This window comes from Sarcophilus harrisii, chromosome 6 (assembly GCF_902635505.1).
Source record: "Sarcophilus harrisii chromosome 6, mSarHar1.11, whole genome shotgun sequence".
Taxonomy (NCBI): Eukaryota; Metazoa; Chordata; class Mammalia; order Dasyuromorphia; family Dasyuridae; genus Sarcophilus; species Sarcophilus harrisii.
Window position 1 is genome coordinate 192,950,860 of NC_045431.1, and position 18,679 is coordinate 192,969,538.

Consider the following 18,679-nt stretch of genomic DNA (forward strand, 5'->3'; position numbering starts at 1 on the left):
GTTGCCCAGATGATCTGAGGCCATGCAAAGGTCTGCCACCTTAGGAGTATAAGTTGCCCTGATAATGCACATTTTCCATATATTTCCCTCTCTCATTGGTGGGGTGATAAATAGCAGAGAGCCTATGTGTATATGTGGGGGTCGCGTTCCTTGTTTATTTTACTATGCTGTTTAATGAAATTTCTTTCTTTTTAAGAGTGTCTTTGGGAGCTATTCAGTTAAAGAGACATTGGTAAACCCCATTATGTACATGGGTACATGAGTACATGCTGGTCCTCAAGGCTTGCCTTGAACTTAGGCTAGGTTTTTTTATTTGTTGGGTTTTGGGGGAGAGGGGAAAGAACAGCTTGTGGCTGCAGGAGGGCATTTGGCCCTGAGTCAAAGTGAGAATCCTCCTACAGGATTCTCATTTAAGTCAGAGATTTATTTCTCCAAAGCAGACAAGGCCAAATAGCGTGGGTAACTAATTGGCCATTAGGGTCAGGGTAAAGAGCAGAAACTGAACTGTGCCTTGAAGGAAATTTCTCTCAAATAATATAGGGGGCAGGGAGTTCATTCCAGTATGGGAGGCAGTAGGGAGATGGGGTGTGTGTGTGGTATGTGTGTTTAAAACCAAAGAGAAAGAAATGGCTTAATGGGGAGAGAGAACAGTCTTCTTGGGGGGAACAAAGACTACCTCCAGGGAATGAAGCAAAGGTAGTTTTAATATCAAGACCACCAAACCTGGGTTTGGACACCAGGGTCAGGAGTGTGTAACTGATTCAGTAGGCAAGGGGAAGCTCCTGGAGACTTTTGAGTAGAGTGTGAGATCACCATTAATAGAGCATTAACAGAACACTTGGGAAAGTGTGAAATGGGATCTGGTGGACCTAGGGCTCAGAGGAGGTCAGCCTGAGAAGCATCAAAATTTCCAGCTTTTTAACTTTCTTTAGTATATTTTGAGTATTTTTCCTCTAGAAGAAAATAGAAAGTTGCACATCCTCTTTAAAAAAAAAAAAAAAAAAAAATCCCATCTCCCTTTGATGGAGAAAGTAGCCCCTCATGAAGCCTAAGAATGAATGTCAGGAGGGGTTTTCTGCATATGGAGGTGAGAGAGCAATTGACCCTCCATTCCAAGTTTGTTGAGTGAAAATGTTATATCTGCTCTATTTTACAGATAAAGGGATTGAAGTAACTCAGGATCTTAGAGGGTAGCAACTGTCACTGAGGGAACATGGAACAAAGGTTCGGTTGGTTACAATCTCGAGTCCAAACAGAAGCCTGAGCCCACCCTTCCAGGCTGGGACCTTCCACCAGTACCCACGTTAGGCTGAGCTGCTGCCCCCAAACTGAACGGACCTCAGACCAAGGCTAGGCTTCCATCTGAGCTTTAAGACCCAGAACAATGCTCAGCAATGGCTTCCTTGAGGAGAGGCCCTCGGCTTCAGGACCCACTGGTCCTCGCAGTCTGACACCATGCTCTGTCAAGGCCAGCTGACTCCTGGCCCTCGAACCTCACTTGCCCTCCTTGACAATCCAGCATGCCCCCAATAAAAGACAGAGACCAGGGAAGGCCCCTTTAGAGGGGTTGGCCTTAATTTATTTCTTGGTGAAAACCCCCAAAGTCCTGCACAGTTGGATAAACAGAAAAGGGTCGAGTTCCTTTCAGAACTGCTTCCTCTCAATAGCTGAGGGCACTCCTACCTTATAGGCTAGGCAGCCTCCCTCTGTCCCTCACCCCAAGGCCACCCACTTCTGTTCCTCAGCTCTCTTCCCAGGGGGCTGGCCTGTCCATCTGTACCCTCAAGGGTCAGGCTGGCCGGCACGCTCCTGGGGTGTCTCAGGGGGCTAAAAAATTTGTTTTGAAGTTTGGTTGTTCAAGAACAGTCCTAGTTGGGTTGGGGCACTCAGGGCTTGAAGTTATGGGGGCCCATTGATTGGGGGGGGAGGTTGGGAGGGCACAAGATTTACAAGCTCCCCCCAGGTCAGCTCTGGGATGGGGGGAGATGACCATGCTGAACCTCCCTGTTATTGCTGGTGAATCCCAAGAAGGCCCCCACCTCTAGCCCCATCACAGGAAGGCCTGGTATCAGTTTCCTCCCATTACCCGAACCCTAAAGGTATGTTCCTCAGAAATGGTCAGAGATGAAGCTTTTTGCCCCAGGGGTGGGGGTGGGGAGGTGATTAGGCTGGGGGCAGTGGTTGGCCATAGGGGTTTGGAGGGGAGGAGGGAGATAGTGGGCAGGGACAGAGTGACTGAGTTGGGGAGGGGGTGGAATAGGTGTAGACAAGCCAGGACCCAGGAAGAGACACTCCACTCCCACCTTAATCCACACAGGGACTCCCAGGCTTTCAGCTGCCAACTCTGCCTCCCGCAGCTCAGTTACGACCCCACCCCCTAACTGCCCTGGAGAACAAAGTGCTGGAGGGTGCTCGGCTCTACCGAAGGGTGGGGGGGGAGGGCCCTAGGGTCTTTGGTCGCGCCGAGCAGATACCCCCAATTAGAAAGTGCATGGAGGAGATGGGGCCTGGGGACTCGGCAAGGACTGGGATAGGGAAATGCAAGGGAGACACTGGCCCAGGACTTGCTCAAAGTGTGCTTTGGGATCACCGGCGGTCAGGGCTCACCCGCTTCTCCAAGTCCACTCCCACAGCAACCCACATGACTAGGTCCCTCAACCCTCATCCCACCAGGGATCCTGAGCAGGCAAGCCAGGGCCTTCCTCTTCCTTCTCCTCCTCCTCCTCCAGGCAGGAGCCCAGGATGGGAAGCCTAGAGTTGGGGAATGGAAAATCTTGGGGCTGCCACCGTGTGGGCGTGGGTGGGGGGTACGGTCACCGGAGCTTCGTGAACCTCTTTGGTCTGGGGACTCTGGGGAAGGGGGCCAGGGACCTCGATTAAGGACCAAAGGCCATCATAGGTCACTGGGGGAGGGGCCTTGGTCATCTTGTCCAGACTAGAAAAGCCCACGGAGCTGTCCTGCAGGGGCTGGCCGGGGTCAGATTTCAGTGGACTCGATGCGCTCCAGGCGGGATGGGGTCCAGGCCTTCTTCTCTTCCGCCGGGCCTCCGTGGGCCGCGGGCACGGGGCCGGGCAGAGGCATGGGCGCGGGCAGGGAGGCGCCCGCGGCCCCCAGCTCCCCGAGGCGCCGGGCCAGCTCCTGGTTGCGTTGGTACATCTCCACGTAGTTGAGCTGCAGCTGCTTCTGGTACTCGATAACCTTCTCCTTCTCCTCCAGCCACACGCGCCGCTCCTCCGCGAAGCCGGCGCCCTGCCGCTCCCGGGCGCGCCGCTCGGCCGCCAGCTCCGCCTGCAGCCGGCCCACCTCCCGCCGCAGGGCCCGGGCGCCAGCCGTGTCCGCCGGGTCTCCCTCCGCGTCCTGGGGGGCCCCCGAGGACGACGACGACGAGGAGGAGGCCGCCGCCTGTCTGCGCATTTTGGCCTCGTCACTCTCGCAGAGCTCAGCGGGCTCCCCGGAGGCGGCCGCCGTCCCGTCGGCGGCGGCAGCGGCGGCGGGAGCCTCTCCGGTCCGAGACTCGCTGGGGCCCAGGCGGTCCCGCGGCCGCATCCCCGGGCCCGGCTCCGCCTCGCCCTCCCGCAACTGCAATTCTAGGCTGGGCTGCTTGGCGCCCAGCGAGTCCCGCAGGGTCAGCAGCTGCTCCTCCTTCTGGCGCAAGGAGGCCCGGCCCTCCCGCAGCTGCGAGCGCAGCCCCACGATCTCGCTCAGCTTCTGGCTCACGTCCGCCTGGGACTCCTTCAGCTGCTGCTTCAGGAGCGAGATCTCACCCGCCTTCTGGCAGACCTGGAGAGGAGTGGGTGACCCCTACATCATGGCCCGCACAGGGCCCCCCAGTCTGCCAGCGCCCAGCAGGGACCCCCTCCGCAGCCTCCAAACTTGGCCCAAACCACTCCAGCACACACGCGCGCACAGAGGATCCCAACTCCTCTGCAGATCAGTCCTGCACACGCACACGCGCACGCTCACCCTCACAGAGGATCCCAACCCCTCGGCAGCCTCCAAACTCAGCCCAGATCGCTCCTGCACACACGCACGCACCGCGCGCACTCGCAGAAGACCCGCAGCCCCCAACCACTCCTGTGCGCGCGCGCGCACACACACACGCACATCCAGGATCCCAACCCCTCGGCAGCCTCCAAACTCAGCCCAAATCACTCCTCCGTACGCCCACAGCGCGACCACCCCCACCCCCCACGATCCCCGAGGTCTTTCGCTCTCTGGCAGCCTCTAGGGAAAGCCAGGGCTGCGCGGGTGCCCGTGCGGGGAGTCACCGGCCAGGCGCTCGGGCCGGGCTGCTTTTATCCCAAGCCTACTTGGTCCCGGCCCACGCAGCTCCCTCACCTCCCACTTGGTCTCCTCCATACGGGGCAGAAAGTCCGCCTGCTCCTTCTGGCAGGCGGCCACCTTTTCCTGGAGCTCGTCTCGCTGCCTGGCGAGCCTGGCCGCGTCCTCCTGCAGCTGCTTCTTGTCCTGCTGGAGCCGCAGCACCTGCATTTGCAGACCCTGCTGCGCGCGCTGGGCCCGGCGAGTCACCTGCTGCAGCTTTCCCGCACAGTTCTGCCTCAGCTCCTCCATCTCCCGCTCCCACACTTTCTGCCGCTCCTCAAACACCTGGGCAATGGCCGCCTCGCTCTGCTCCAGGCTTCTGCGGAGCCCCGCCACCTCCTGCTCCTTTTCCCACAGGCGCTCCTCCAGCTCCTGGATCACTGCATCCGGTGAAGGGGGAGAGGCCGGGAAAGAGCCCAGGCCACCCCCCACCCCTCCCACGCCACTGTTGCTACCGGTCTCCCCGGACCCCAAGGGGTTCAGCCTCCCAAAGGAGGGTGTGCTCTTGCTGGAAGCCCTCCCACTGTCTGAAGAGGAAAGGTCATGGTAGCCGGGCCCCCCACTGTTGGGGCCACCCCCGCCCCCATAGCTGGCTGTGCCAATTCGGTTGATGTGACTGGTGGAGGCACTCAGGGGTGCCAGGTGCTGGCTGTAGCCCGAGCTGTAGGTAGGCAGACTGGTCAGTGAGTTTCGGCCCGAGTCCGAGAGTCCTCCGCCCCCACTGCTGCTTCCACCCCCCCCACTGTTGCTGCCTGCTGGGGTCATAGTCCGGGCCTTCTCCAGCCCCCCACCCTTCAGGCCCCCGGGGCCTTTGCGCCCGTCCGATGCCCCGTTGCTCTGGGGCGGACACAGGTTTTGCATCGAGTGGAAGTTCTTGGGCACCACAGGCTTGAAGGCGGAGGGTCTCACCAGAGGCTCTGTGCACTGGAAGAGAAGACACAGCCTCAGCATGGGCCTCCACCAATCCCGCAATCAGGGAGGAGGATTTCACATGCACTAGGGAGGGAAGGGCCCTTCTGCTCACTGCCGGGAGCCCTGAGTGTGCAGAAGGATAGTGCACCTGCTACTGCTTAGACGGGGAGAAAAACAGGGCCGGGCTTCACGCTGGGATCCCTTGCTCCTCAAATACCAGGAGAAGCAGTGGATTTCTGTACCTCATACCCAGGGGAGGTGGGCAGGGGGATGGGGGTTCGGCCCTCCACCCACAAGTCTCCCCACTCAGGCCCCTCCAGCTGAGGAATCCCCTAGAGCTCCCCACACTGCTGCTCAAGGACAGGAGTGACCCCCAAGCTGAGAGTCCCTCCCTGGGGGGAGGTAGGGGCAGGGAAAGAGAGAGCACAGGCCTTCGCAGGGCTAACCTGGTCCAGCTTGCCAGAGGTGGGCAGGATCTTCGGTGGGTGGCCGGGCTCCCGGTACTGAGGTGGGGCCTTGTCACTGCTGTTGTTGACCATGTTGCCACAGACATCCGTCCGGTCTCCACCACCACTGGCCCCGGCCCGCAGATCCCCATTGAGGTACAGGGAGTTGGCCAGGGTTTTGTCTTCAGAGGGGTATCTGGCTGGAAGGTCCCCACTGCCAGACCCTGGCCCGCTGCCCCTCGGCCCAGGGTAGCCCCCTCGGCCACCCCCACCCGAGCCCCCGCCTGTCCGTGTGCCCACGCTCTTCATGGCAAATTCCTGGGCATGGGCTACACCGCTGCCCACACTGCCCATGGCCACGAGGCGAGGGGCTGCAGGGCGGGGCTCGGGTGGCCGAGGGGCAAAGGCCAGGAGGGGGTCGCGGCCAGGGTCAGCGCACACGGACAAGGTTTCCAGTTTCGCCATGGCTGAGTGAGTGGTGCACTGCAGACAAGGGAGCTGGTCAGCCAGGGGACACTTCCCTCTGGTCCTAGCCTCCACAGCCCCAGAATGGTCCTTCCTTCCTTTCTTCCTTCAACTAACATCTATTTAATGTTTAGTGGATGTGGGAAAGGCTGCAGAGCACAGAGGAGAGAGAGCTGCCCAAGTCCCTCTTCTGACACACATTAGCTGGGAGACCCGGAGCAAATCCCTTCCTCTCCCTGCTCTCTGTCCCAGCCTGCACCGACACACGCGGCTCCCTAAGGTCTGGGCCCTGCGTGTGGCGGTGCTGGTTACCGTAGGAGGCACAGAGCATGAGCGCTCCTGCCCTCAGAGAGCCGGGTGTAGGAGGGGATGAGACAACACACAGATAACTCTCACCCAGGAAAAGCATGTCTTTTGTGAGTTTAAGAGGAGGACTGGATTTCAGGTCGGATTCTCCTTATTTCTAGGCAATGGGGCAGAGTTGTCTGCCATAGTTACACATTTAGAGCCAGAAGCCCTGGTTTGAATGACAGTTCTTGTTACCTGTGATCCTGAGTCCCTGTCTTCTCTCAACCTCAGTTTCCAAATCTGTAAAACGACTAGAGAACTTTTAAATCCCTTTAAAGCCTAGATGCTATTAGAATTGCTGGTATATATTGCCTCCTATGGGCAAAGTGGAGCAGTTGACTGCAATATGACCAAGGAGCTGGTGATTATTTATTTAACCACAGGATGAATAGGGGTATTTTGGTTTCCAGTTCTAAATTAGCTATGGATCCTGGCTTCCAAAGAGGGTGCTAGGAGGGTACAAGCTGTAGGGAGGGAGGAAGAAGCAAGAGGGGCAAGCTAGTCCTGGAACTCTTGAACTACAGAAGAAATTAGGAGGTCCAGTGCTACCCAAGTATCCTGGGAAAAAAGCACAGGACCAGGTTCTGACACCTACAAGACATTTCTTCTCATACTTTCAATTTCCTCATCTGCAAAACAGGAATAACAAGCTACATCCATAAAGCACTGCTGGGAGGGCCCAAAGAAGAAAATCCTATTTATTTGCCCTTATTTACTGGGGGCTGGGGGGAGCAATAGGGAAGGCTTCCTAGAGGAGCTGGCTTAAGCAGGAGAGGACAGAAAGTAGTCCAGTTGAACTGGATCATATGGAAGATGTAGGATGGCTAAGGAAGGATGGAATGGGGGTAAACAAGAAAAGGGCAGAAATGTAGTTTCGTAGCAGGTTATAGGTTTTGAAGAGCAGGTAACGGCCAGAGGGGTGACATGACCCATTTGTGAAATGGGAGTTGATCTATGTGGGGACAACAGTGGCCACAACTTCTCTGGCTTCCTCAGCCATCCTGGGCCCTGGGGATGACGCCAAACTTGGCTAAGAGACTGACTGTCCTTTCCTTAAAAGGATTCCCAGGGTGGTAGGTCTGAGGGTTTGTGGCCTGAAGAGAGAGCATGTGAGAGTGGATGGATCTAAGGAAACCCGGGCTGGGAAGCCCGGCTGCAGGACCCCGAGTAAGAGGTGTCGACCTCCCGAGGAGGCGAGGTCATTTTTCATGTTGGGGCTGATGACCCTCCAGATCTTGCTAACTCCTCCCCAATATGGCCCTGAGAGCCTCTGAGGAGGCCATTCCCAAAGTGTATTGTGGGGAGTGATAAGGAATGGAAGGGGAGGGGGTGGGACTCGGTAACAGGGAGCTTCCCCCAAACTGGGGATGGGGAAATGAGTGAGAGAGGGCACCGGCATTTCTCTTTCTCCTCATTTTAAAGTTCCAGCTAAAATCCCACCTTCTGCCACAAACCCCTCCTGATCCTCCCTATGGGGGATGGGGTCCCTCTGGATCACCTACCATTCTCTTGCATACTGTCTGTCTTATTTGTTCATAGCTCCTTGAAACCTTTTACCTTTCTGAGTACGGCTGGCTGACTTGCCATGACTGACAAGATAAAGTCAGAAGATGAAGGGGGAGGGGAGATTGGGACTAAGGGGTCAAGGTCGGAGGCAGAATAACAATAATCCATCTATACAGAGCTGTGCTTTCTTTACAACCACCCTACGAGGGCAAGTCTTATATATTCCTGTTTTACAGATGAGGAAACTGAGTCTCAAAGGGATGGTCCATTGCACTGTCCAGGATCTTACAGCTGGAGTTCAAATATGAACTCATGAACGTTGGCTACAGGTCTAGCACCCTTTCAAGCCTCAATGGGGAGCATCCTGGGTAGAGGGGACAACAAAAGGCTGCAGAGTGCCAAAGGAGAGCAAAGAGAAAACAGGGCCCCCCTGGTCCTCCTGGCCCCCTCTGGCCTCAGCCACTGGGGCTCCAGCAACCCTGACCTTGAACGAGCCTCTTCCCCTTCTCTGAGCTAACTGAACTTGGATCTCTAAGCGTGGGCATGACTAGGGGTCACTCTGGCCCAGACGCCCAACCTGCAGCAGACCGGAGGGGCATGCAGGGCAGGGCGCTCTGACATTAGCCCCACACAAAAGGCTCATTCACCAATCAGTCCTAACACAGCCTGGAGGGGAAGGAGGGAGAAGGAGGAAGAAGGGACATTCTTAACCCTCCTCCATTTATCATTAACCTGCCCACCTGGCCCAGATCCCCCTGCCAACCCCTACACTGGAATGAGGAAGTGGGGGAGGAGCGGGTGTTTGTGCCCTCACTCCTGGGCACCTCTACAGGTGTGCGCCCTATCTGGGAAGGAGGGGGAACAAGGGAGGAACCACTGAAGGCTCAGGCTTTCATTACACTCCCCCTTCTGCCCCCAAGCAGCTCAATCTGGAAAAGAGCTAGAAAGACACCCAGATATCCCAACCCACGGGGCCCTAATCCTGTTGGCCAGGAGCCCCCTGGCCTGAGGATGACTCACCCAGAGGGCTGGGGGCTGGTGCTGCTGCCATTGTCAGCTGGCTGGGCCCCTTGCCCCACCCCTCAGGTTCCTACCTCCCACAGGCTGGTTCTTAACCCTGTTCTAGCTGCAGCCCTCCCTGTGGTATGTGAGTGGCTGGGGGTCAGATGGAAAGGAGGGGCCCATAGTACAGTCAGGGATCAAGGCAGGAGGGCTTCCCGAAGCTTAGGAAGTGAAGGGGGGTTTCCGGGGTAGGAGCAGGTGAGTTGGTCTGAGCTCAAGGCCTGAGAAATTAATCTGAACCTGCAGGCTCCTAGTTTTGCACCTGGAGCACCCAGTGCTCCAGAATTCCCTCCTGGAAGTGTGCATCTGCCCCAGGGCTCTTAAAGGAGCACCGCCAGTCTCCCAACCAGAGGACCGTCCCCAGAGAGGGAAGCAGCCAGCCTCACCCTGCAAGAAGGAAGGCAACTCCTTAGGCCCCAGATGTTCCAGAAAAGGTGGGGTTGTACCCCTCACACGTGCACGTGTGCTCACATGCACACACACATGCCCACGTGAGCTCCCTCCAAAGCTAGCTAGGAAGTCCTCCCCTCTGGGGAGTGCTCTTCTAACTCCCAGCTGTTTCCTGTAAATACAGACTCCTGTGTTAGAGTCTTCTCCTATTGCTGTACGCCCTTCCTCAACATGCTCGATCCCAGGCAGGTGTCTGTATGTGGAGAGGATGTCTCATGTTACTTCTCGGGGGCTGAGCCCTGGTAGGGGGTAGGAATGGGCCCTGTTTCTTTGTGCCCAAACAGCTGAAAAAGGTGTCTAATTACCCTACTGCGCTCCAAATGAGGGGCCCCAACAGAGAGCCAGGTCAATAGGATTTATCTGGGAGAAAGAGTGGAGCAAGGATCGATTCCTTCCTGGGACAGATGAGTCCCCAGCCTTTCACCTTCCCTGATTCTCAGTACCTGGAACTTCTTCACCCCTTCCTCCTTCCCAGTAGCACTCCAGTTCTATTACAGGTAGTAAAATCCATCCTTTAATGCAAATGGCTAATTTAGTCCAGAGGGTCTTCATCTCACAGAATCAAGAATATAAGGGAACGAAAAGACCATCCATTTCAGGGACTCAACATTTTTTTTAACAGTCTAGTGAAGTCTACACAAATTTACCCCTTCCTTCTTCCCAATAGGGCTCAGTTCTATTACAATTAGTTGAACCCATCCACTAATCTAGATGGCTAACTTAGTCCAAAGGGTCCTCATCTCTTCTCAGAATCAAGAATGTAAAGGACCTTAAAGACCATCTATTTCAGGGCCTCTTAATATATATTTTTTTAAACATGGATCCTTATTTAGTGACACCTACTGATATCTTCTGAGAATAATGTTTTTAAATTCATTAACATATATCTTATATATACAGGAAAATATACAGGATTATAAAGGAAACAAACTGAAATACAATTATCAAATTTAAAAAAAAATAAATAAATAAGTTCACATATGCCCAAAGGGCTATAAAATGGCATACCTTTTGATCCTGCAATGGCTCTACTGGGCCTGTATCCCAAAGAGATCTTAAAAAAAGGAAAAGGACTCACATGTGCAAAAATGTTTGTAGCAGCTCGGTTTTTAGTGACATGGAACTGGAAAGTGAGTGGAGGCCCATCAGCTGGGGAATGGCTGAATAAGTGATGGTATACAAATGTAATGGAATATTCTTGTTCTATAAAAAATGATGGGCAGGCTGATTTCAGAAAGGTCTGGAAAAACTAGCATGAACTGATGCCAAGTGAAGTGAGCAGAACCAAGAGAACATTGTACATAGCAACAGGAAGATTATGTGATGGTCAACTCTGAGGGACTTGGCTCTTTTCAACAATGAGTGATTCAAGGCAATTCCAAAAGATTTGGAATGGAAAGAGCCATCCATATCCAGAGAGAGAACTATGGAGATTGAATGTGGATCAAAGCATAGATTTTCACCTTTGTTGTTGTTGTTGTTGTTGTTTGTCTGCTTATTTTTTCTTTCTCGTAATTTTTTTTCCTCTTTGGAGCTGATTTTTCCTATGCAGCATGATGAATATGTAAATATATTCAGAAGAATTACATATGTTTAACCTATATTGGATAGCTTGCTGTCTTGAAGAAGGAGGGAGGGAGAAAAATTTGGAACAGAAGCTTTTGCAAAGGTGAATGTTGAAAACTATCTTTACATGTATTTGGAAATATAAAAAGCTATTAAAAAAAAAAAAAGTCCAGAGACCCCAGGTTAAGAGTCCCTGATCTAGTCACCTTACTAGGTTCTGCTCTTCATTCTGGCCTGCTGAGATCTCTTTGAATCCTGACTATATTGTCTAACAAGTTGGCTACCCCTCCCAGCTTTATGGCAGGTATGCCAGCTATGATTTCATTGTCCAAATAACTGATAAAAAAAAATTCCTCAGGGCCTCCACTAGAGGCTTTCTCAAATCTAACCCCAATCCCTAGCCTCGCCCACCACAAATTGCTCCTCTGCTGACAGCCTGTATCAGAGAGAATCAGGGGATTGGATCATAGTTCTAAGGTCCTTTCCAGGATTTCTGACATCTAGGGTGAGGGTGCAGAATCAAAAGGATGCCGCAGTCCTCCAGGCCCCTCTAAAGGGGACTTTACTGATGGGACTAGTTTTTGGCTTGTGGTCAACCTTGACCCCAATATTCATTTCTGCCCCGTTCCTGATTTGTGCCTTTTCCATTTCCACTCCAGTTTGCCCACTTCCAGGCTCCTTAGCCCTCACACCCATCCCCAAACAATCCCACACAGGATAAGATTTATCTTCCTCCCAGAACACTCCCAGCACACAAATCTTCAGTGGCTCCCTATTTACCCAAGAGACAAACCCTTAATCTGATATTCAAGAGCCTACCTCATGTGATTTACCTTCCCAGCCTTATCATAGAAAGAGGACTGAATGGGATTTGGGGACCTGGCTCTGCTACTTACTACGTATAGGACCAAGTCCGGGCAGGAATCTCTTCAATCTGTTTAAAAAAGCAAAAAGGAGGAGATTGGGGCAGATGCTTTCTAAGGTCCCTTCCCAGGCCAGATCCCAGGATCTTTCCCGCTGCCCTGGGTCCGTGTCCACCACACAAGCAGAATAATGTCACTGCTGAGGGCAGGAGCTGATCCCATCGTACTCTTGTCTCTCTCCTCCCCCAGTACTCGGCAGGCAGTGGGTCAGCTCAAGCCCTGCCTTGAAGCTTTGCCCAACTACATCTGTAGCATGTCAGCATTAGGGCATTTAGCAATTACAGACAAAGAGACTGAGCTTGGAGCCCCACAAGCCGCCAGCTGATCACTGCCTTCTGTGGCCCTGGCCCCTCTCGCCTACTTCCAAACTCCCACAGCACCGAGCTGGTGTCCCACAGGACACGAGCTCCCAGGCTGGGTGAGCTTCCTGAGCAGAAGGGCCCAAGCTCGCCCCTTCTCATTCTTGTACCAAGCTCCTGGACTGTGTTAGTCACTGGCGATGTAAAGATAGAAAGGAAAAATCTCCTCCTCCAGGTCCCCTGCGCTCAGGCAGGAGCGGGCATCCAGCGGGACTGGGCGGCAGCTGGGTGATCCAGTGGCTTAGAGAGTCCGTGTTCAAGCCCTCGCTAGTTACTGGGTCACTTCACTGCTCTCAGCTGGGACCCCAGTGGGACCAGGAAGGGACTTACTCCTCCGGCAGCCTGGCAAAGCTCTGTCCCTTTCGGGCATCAGTTTCCCCGTGTTCCTACCAACAGGACTAGTCTGGCTGACCTCTTCAGTCACTTGCAGCTTAGAGGGGCCATGTGACTGTAACATCTGCTCCTCTCAGATATCAGAGATGGCTCTTAGGGCCCTGGTGCGTTCATTATCTAGTCCATCAGCCCCAGGCCCTGGGCAGCCCGTGGAGTTTAGAGCAAAGACTCCCACCCTGACTCTGTCTCTCCGGCTGCCTTCCTTTCAATTACCCTTCAGACCCCCAGAATAACCTTTCTCACGCACAGAACTCGTCACAACAACCTGGCAGATGACTGTGGTCACATGGATCAGAAATTTAAACTTGGAAGGGCCCTTGGGAGTCTTTAGTCAATCCCCCCCCCCATTTCACAAGTGGAGAAACTGAGGCCCAGAGGTGATTTGTTCATGATCACAAAACATGTGGCAGAGTCATAATCTGAAACGAGGTCCTCTGAATCTCAATCCAGTCCTCTTTCCCCTGTACCTCCATCATTCACTCATTCACACACTCTCTCCCTCTCCCTACTTCTGTCCTTCCCCCTGCTTCTCCTTCCTTCTCTCTCTCTCTCTCTCTCTCTCTCTCTCTCTCTCTCTCTCTCTCTCTCTCTCTCTCTCACACACACACAGCTGCCTCTCCTGTCATTCAAAAGCCTCCAGCAGCTCGCTGTTGCCTCGCTTGTAAAGTTACAACGCCTGCCTCTAGAGTGGCCAGGACCCCCACAATCTGGTGGTCCCTCCCCACCCTCCCAGTCTCACTGGGTACTTTCCCGTTTGGCCACCCCAGCTGGCCTCTCCTGCCCCGGGGCACACTCCCCGGTGCTCTGCTCCCAGTGCTGGAGCCCGCTGGCTGCCTGCTCTCCCCTCCAAGCCTGACGCTCCCCCTCTTTCCGTCCCAGACGCCCCAGAAGTGTAAGCCCGGAGAAGGACCGTCCCTCCGTCGCCAGACCCTGGAGGGCAGAGGCCCTGGGCCACCGGCACTGTGTCTGTCCCGGCTTGCCTGGGGACACATCCCGCACTACCACCCCCCCCCCCCCCCCCCGGGCCCCAAAGCCCCGGGCCGGGGGGGGGGGGGGGGGGAGCCCGGGCGCTCACACGCCGGCCAAAGTGACCACTCAGGTGGGCCTGAGGAGGAGTCACAGAACAATGAAAAGCAGGTCCGGTGACTCTGGGGACGCTGCTTTGGGGGGCGGTTTCGGGGAGGAGGGGAGAGCGCCCAGGCGCATGAAGAGGAGGGGCTGCCCAAGGACCCGGCGACACTGGCCTTGACCCTTACCTGGTGGCCGCTGGCAGTTGGGACGGGAGGACGGGGGAGCTCGGGATTTTGTCAAATCTGGCCTAAAGTGCCGAGATGGGCCGGGACCTCTGAGTCCTGTCTCGGCGCTGTTCTCCTTCCCTGCCCCCTCCCCAAATCTGGCGGCATCTGGCGGGGCGCCCGAGGGCTTGGAGGGCACCCTCTCTCCCGCGTGACCGGGGAATGGGACCCGGGTGTGCGGTTCTACCCCCCCACCCCCGACTGTGGGGCGACCTCGGGCTGGGGAGGGGGAGGACACATGCCCCCCCGGACCCAGGCGTCCGAGGTAGAAGGGGGAAGGGAGAAAGGCGGGGGGTCCCGCCCCAGGGGGTCCCCCGGCGCCATCCCCAGAAGCCCAACACCCCCTGCCCTAACCTGGGGTGACAGTGACGTCATCCCGGCCGCGCCCCTCCGCGCGTGACGTCATCGCCCGCCCGCTCCCCGCCGAGACCCCGTCCCCACGCCAGGGCACGCGTGGGGGCAGTGCCCTCGCCAGGCGCGGGCGCCACGGCCCGGAGGGCCAGAGGCCGAAGCCGCCCGCGGGCCCCCACCCCCCACGCCGCGCGCACTCACTGTCTCTGCCCGCGGGGCCGGGGTCTCTGCGCCTTCGCGTCCCGCTGGCGCTGCAGCAGCCGAAGCCCGAGAGCTGGAGGGCGGGCGGGCGGGCGCTGGGCGCGGGGAGCGGCCCGCGGGCTCCGGAGCCCCCGCCCCTCCGCTCCCCGCTCGGCTCCGGCTCCGCTCCTGCGGCAAACGCCAGCCCCCCCAAAACCACGCCCCCTCTCCCCCGGGCCACACCCCTCCGGGGCCTCCAATCGCGCGGCTCGGGGCGGGGCCGAGCCAGGCCCCGCCCCCGCCAGCCCCGCGTCCTGCCCCCTCCTCGGCGAGCCGCAACCGGCGGGCCGTCCGCCCCACCTCCTGCCCACCCTGGACCTGAAGGGGCATCTGCGAACCTCCGCAGGCTCCGGGCCTCGGCCCCTCCTGCGCGGCCCCCGCTTCTCCCGCTGTAGGTCGAGGGGGGCGGACTAGAATTCTCTCTGGGGTCTCTGCCCGCGTGACACCCTCCGCGCTCCCCGGGCCGAGCTGTCCCTCCTCGGACGGGGCCGCGGCTCCCGCAGGGGCCTCCCCCCTCCCCGAGTCAGCGCAAGCAGAGGCCCCCGGGGCCCTCGCGGGCAGGACCTCTCCTGTGCGAGGGCCGGAGGGGAGAGGTCACGGGGGGAACTTTCCCCCCGGCTCGGGGGGCGCGGGAGCCGCGGCCGCGAGCGAGGCGGGGTTAGGGGACATCCAAGGTCAGAGGCCAGAGACCATCTCTGCGGAGCGGCCCGGAAGCAATCCCACCGCCCCCAGATCCTCCTCCATCTGGCGCGGGGCGACCAGAAGCCCGGGCCCCCAGGCGGCCGAGAGACGCCTCCTCCCCCGCCCTCCAGGCCAGCCGGGGCGCGCCGGGCCCAGAGCTTGCACTCGGGCCCTCAGGGGTGCAGACCTCCGCGAGTGCGGCCGGGACGGTCCCAGAGAGCACCGTGCTGACTCCGAACCCACGCGGCGCCCCCTCCCCCACCCCGACCAGCCCGGGCCCGCCGCGAGTGCTTGGGTGGGGACCAAGACCTGGAGTGGGGCTGTCCCTCCGGGGCCGCACTTTCCACTCCCACCCCCGCTTCCGTCCCGGCCAAAAAGGGCACTCGCCCTCCTCTACTCCCCGCGCCTACACCCGCCGCCCCAGCCTCCCTAAGCCTTGGCAATCGCTTTCCGATCCTCCCCGCCCAAGGTCACCAGTCCTCCTCATCAAAGCTGACCACTCCAGTGCTCCCCATCTTCCAGGATTCCCCTGCTTTTGACTCTGCCGACCCCCTTCTGGACGCTTCCCTTCCTTCCAGATCTCTCCCCGTTCTCCCCTCTTTTCAAATCCCTTCCTAGAATCAAAAATCTGGTTTCTAGCCTTGGCGCTGTTACTTAGGAGCTGTGAGATCTTGGACAAAAATCACCGCCCTTCGGAGCCTGTTTCCCGGGGAAAAAAATGGGGGTTTTCTTACTTGCACAGAGAAGTGAGAGGAGAGGACGGGTATGAAGACCTGGCTTGAGTTGGAGTTTTGCCTCTGACATTTAAGGGCTGTTGACCGTGGGCAAGCCACCCATTCCTATTCTCCTCATTGCCCCCCCCCCATTCCTCTAAGACCCTAAATCATCAGTGAGATGCACATCTGTACATATGGAGGGAGGTTGTGCACTGAGGGGGTCACCCAAAAAAACACTGAAATCCTGGTCCAGACCCCTTAGAGCCACCGCCACCCCCATCCCCATCCAACCACGACTTACCTCACTAGGTCCTCATATGGATCAACTAAGAAAATGCACGTGAAGCAACCTATAAATGTCAAATGGACTCGGAGTTCCAAAAATCTCCACGCAGCTTCATGCCCTAGTATCTCAAAACTGCACAAAGACTTGGGGGCAGCCTTTCCACTTGCCTGTCAGCTTTTTGCCACTCTCTCCAGAGCATCCAGTTGACCTGACTGTAGAGCAAGGAAGGGTCTTTTGATCTGAATTTGAGTTTCTCCTGATTGAGTTTGCTCCGTCGCTCTCTGCAAGGAATAGCTCAGTCCACACATGCCAAACTAGGCCATTAAGACTATGCCGTCTTTTCCTCGGTCTCACAGAGCATCTCCCTCTCAATGGTCTCTTCTATCATTGTCTTCTCTGCCCCAGATGCTCATCTTAGTTCTGGCACTCCCCCACCCTCTTCCCAGTTACTTCACACCTAGATTTTTGCAAATCTCACAGATTTCAGCTGCTGGTCATCTCCCCTCCCCTAATGCCCCATTCTGCATGAGGTCAGCCAAAGCCTCTACCTCCTCCATGAGGTCACCCTACCCCCCCCCTTTCCGATTTCTTCTCTGGCTCCCCAAATATGAACCTTTCCAATTTTAGCCAGTACATTGTTTGTGTACATCACTGCCGCCGTCTTGCCCTGCTTGGGTCTCAGCCAGCCCAGGAATATCTCATCTTCTCCAAAACCTGCCAGAGGTCCAAAATGCTCTGCCTTTGCCCAGAAGCTGGGCTGCCCCCCCCCCCCGCCCCTTTGCACCCCAACCAGAATTCAGCTCCGCCTCTGAACTACTTAATCCTGCTGGTTCCTGCCCAATGACCTCACCTGCTGCTGGGCCTTATGATAGTGTTTCTTGCCTTGGGCTGGGGCTCCAACCTAGAACAGGGCACTGCTCCTGAGTTACAAAGGCCCACACCCCCTTTAGGGCTCCCACAAGTTTCTGCCCTTGGCATCTTAGATTCAGAAGACTGGCTGATGCCGCCGAGTGCCAGCTTCTGCCTGCAGCATGAATCCTCTTCACAAAACCCCAGACGGGTGATTGATTATCCAGACTTGGCTTGAAGACATCAGTGCCGGGGACCTCACTGCCCCAGTTCTGACAGCTTCGGCTGTGAAGAAACTACTGTTTGAAGCCAAAAGCCGCTTCCTTTTGATTCCCCGCCCCTGATGCTCCTCCCGGTCCATGGGACCAAACAAAATCTAAGCCCTCTCCCAGGAGAGTAATTCAGATATACGGGGACAGCACTGGTGTCAAATCACTTCTGACTATCCTCTATCTGGAAGTCCCGACGGGGTGTCAAACTCAAAGTTCACCTCCCTCCCCCCTAACCCACCAATTCCTCTGGCACCCCTTTTTCTTGAAGGGACCAGTCCCCCATGGGAGTTACCCAGGATGGAATCCTTAAGTCATTTCCAATGGCTCCTTCTCCTTCAGAGCCAAGCTGACCTCCACTGTCTCTTCTCTTCACTGACCCTCCCGCCACTGCTCTAGTTTAGACCTTTGTCATCTTGAGCCTTTACTGTAGTCCCCTGCCAACTGATATCCTCACCCTGTCTCTCCCTTGTCCATTTCATCCTCCTCGGTTGTTGAGTTGCCCTCAGTACATCTGACTGTGATCCCATTTGGGGTTTTCTTGGCAGAGACACTGGCACTTTGACACTTCCTTGTGGGGAGCTGGCACTAATCTACAGCCACATAAGGCCAACCTTGAATAGGTTGAATCTCCTAATCACATCCTAACTTTGAATAGGCAGTTATCTAGGCATCCCCTAATCACATCATAGAGCTTCCTGCCACCAGAAACATCTGAGCAGTTCATCCTTGGGCAGGATACCAACCCTTTGTCATGGACCCCCACCCTGTACTGTGTTTGAACAACCCTGCCTTCTTTTCTACTGCTATATATATCTGTACTATTGCACCCATTAAAATGAGGCTTGATCAGAATGATTTGACTTTCCTCCATTTTGCGTCCCCTCTCTCTTGCCCTTATCTCTTTTCTTCCAGGGTCCACACACTCTGCCTCGAGGGCCGAGGCACTTCCTTCTCCACGGAAGCTGAAGCAAGGGGGGAAGTGACCTCCCCAGTGCCTGAGGCCCAATGCTCTGCACGCTGCACCATTCCAACCTTCAGGCAGCTGCTAAAATAAAGGCCCATTGTCCGGCCTTGCTCAAAATGCTTCCTTGGCTCCCTACTGCTTAAAGCATAAAATGAAAACTCCTTACTCTGCTAACCTAACCTGCCCTTAAACCACTCTGCATTTCAGCCCGCTCTGCCTCGGGTCTGCATGGATCTCAGCATTTTTCCCATCTTGGCAGGCACCCCCTGCC

At 56.3% G+C, this 18,679-nt stretch overlaps 2 protein-coding genes across 6 annotated transcripts; one reads left to right on the forward strand and one right to left on the reverse strand.

Moving 5' to 3' along the window:
* Positions 1-1,557: 1,557 nt before the first annotated feature.
* On the reverse strand, positions 1,558-16,756 carry LZTS3 (leucine zipper tumor suppressor family member 3). Of its 5 annotated transcripts, XM_031942803.1 has the most exons (6): positions 14,602-14,796; positions 11,976-12,013; positions 10,522-10,567; positions 5,683-6,165; positions 4,340-5,248; positions 1,558-3,781 (listed from the first exon to the last, which is right to left on the reverse strand). In XM_031942803.1, the coding sequence occupies exons 4-6, from the start codon at positions 6,145-6,147 to the stop codon at positions 2,978-2,980; spliced, it is 2,178 nt and encodes a 725-aa protein (XP_031798663.1). In that variant the 5' UTR covers positions 6,148-6,165; positions 10,522-10,567; positions 11,976-12,013; positions 14,602-14,796; the 3' UTR covers positions 1,558-2,977. The 5 variants fall into 5 exon arrangements, with proteins under 5 accessions (XP_031798663.1, XP_031798662.1, XP_031798664.1 ...); XM_031942802.1 differs by lacking the exon at positions 10,522-10,567; XM_031942804.1 differs by lacking the exons at positions 10,522-10,567; positions 14,602-14,796 and adding an exon at positions 14,011-14,579.
* On the forward strand, positions 6,146-15,035 carry LOC116420064 (proline-rich protein HaeIII subfamily 1-like). The gene is made up of 4 exons (XM_031943548.1): positions 6,146-6,153; positions 6,400-6,460; positions 13,634-13,697; positions 14,416-15,035. Exons 1-4 carry the CDS (start codon positions 6,146-6,148, stop codon positions 15,033-15,035), a joined length of 753 nt encoding a protein of 250 aa, XP_031799408.1.
* Positions 16,757-18,679: the final 1,923 nt, after the last annotated feature.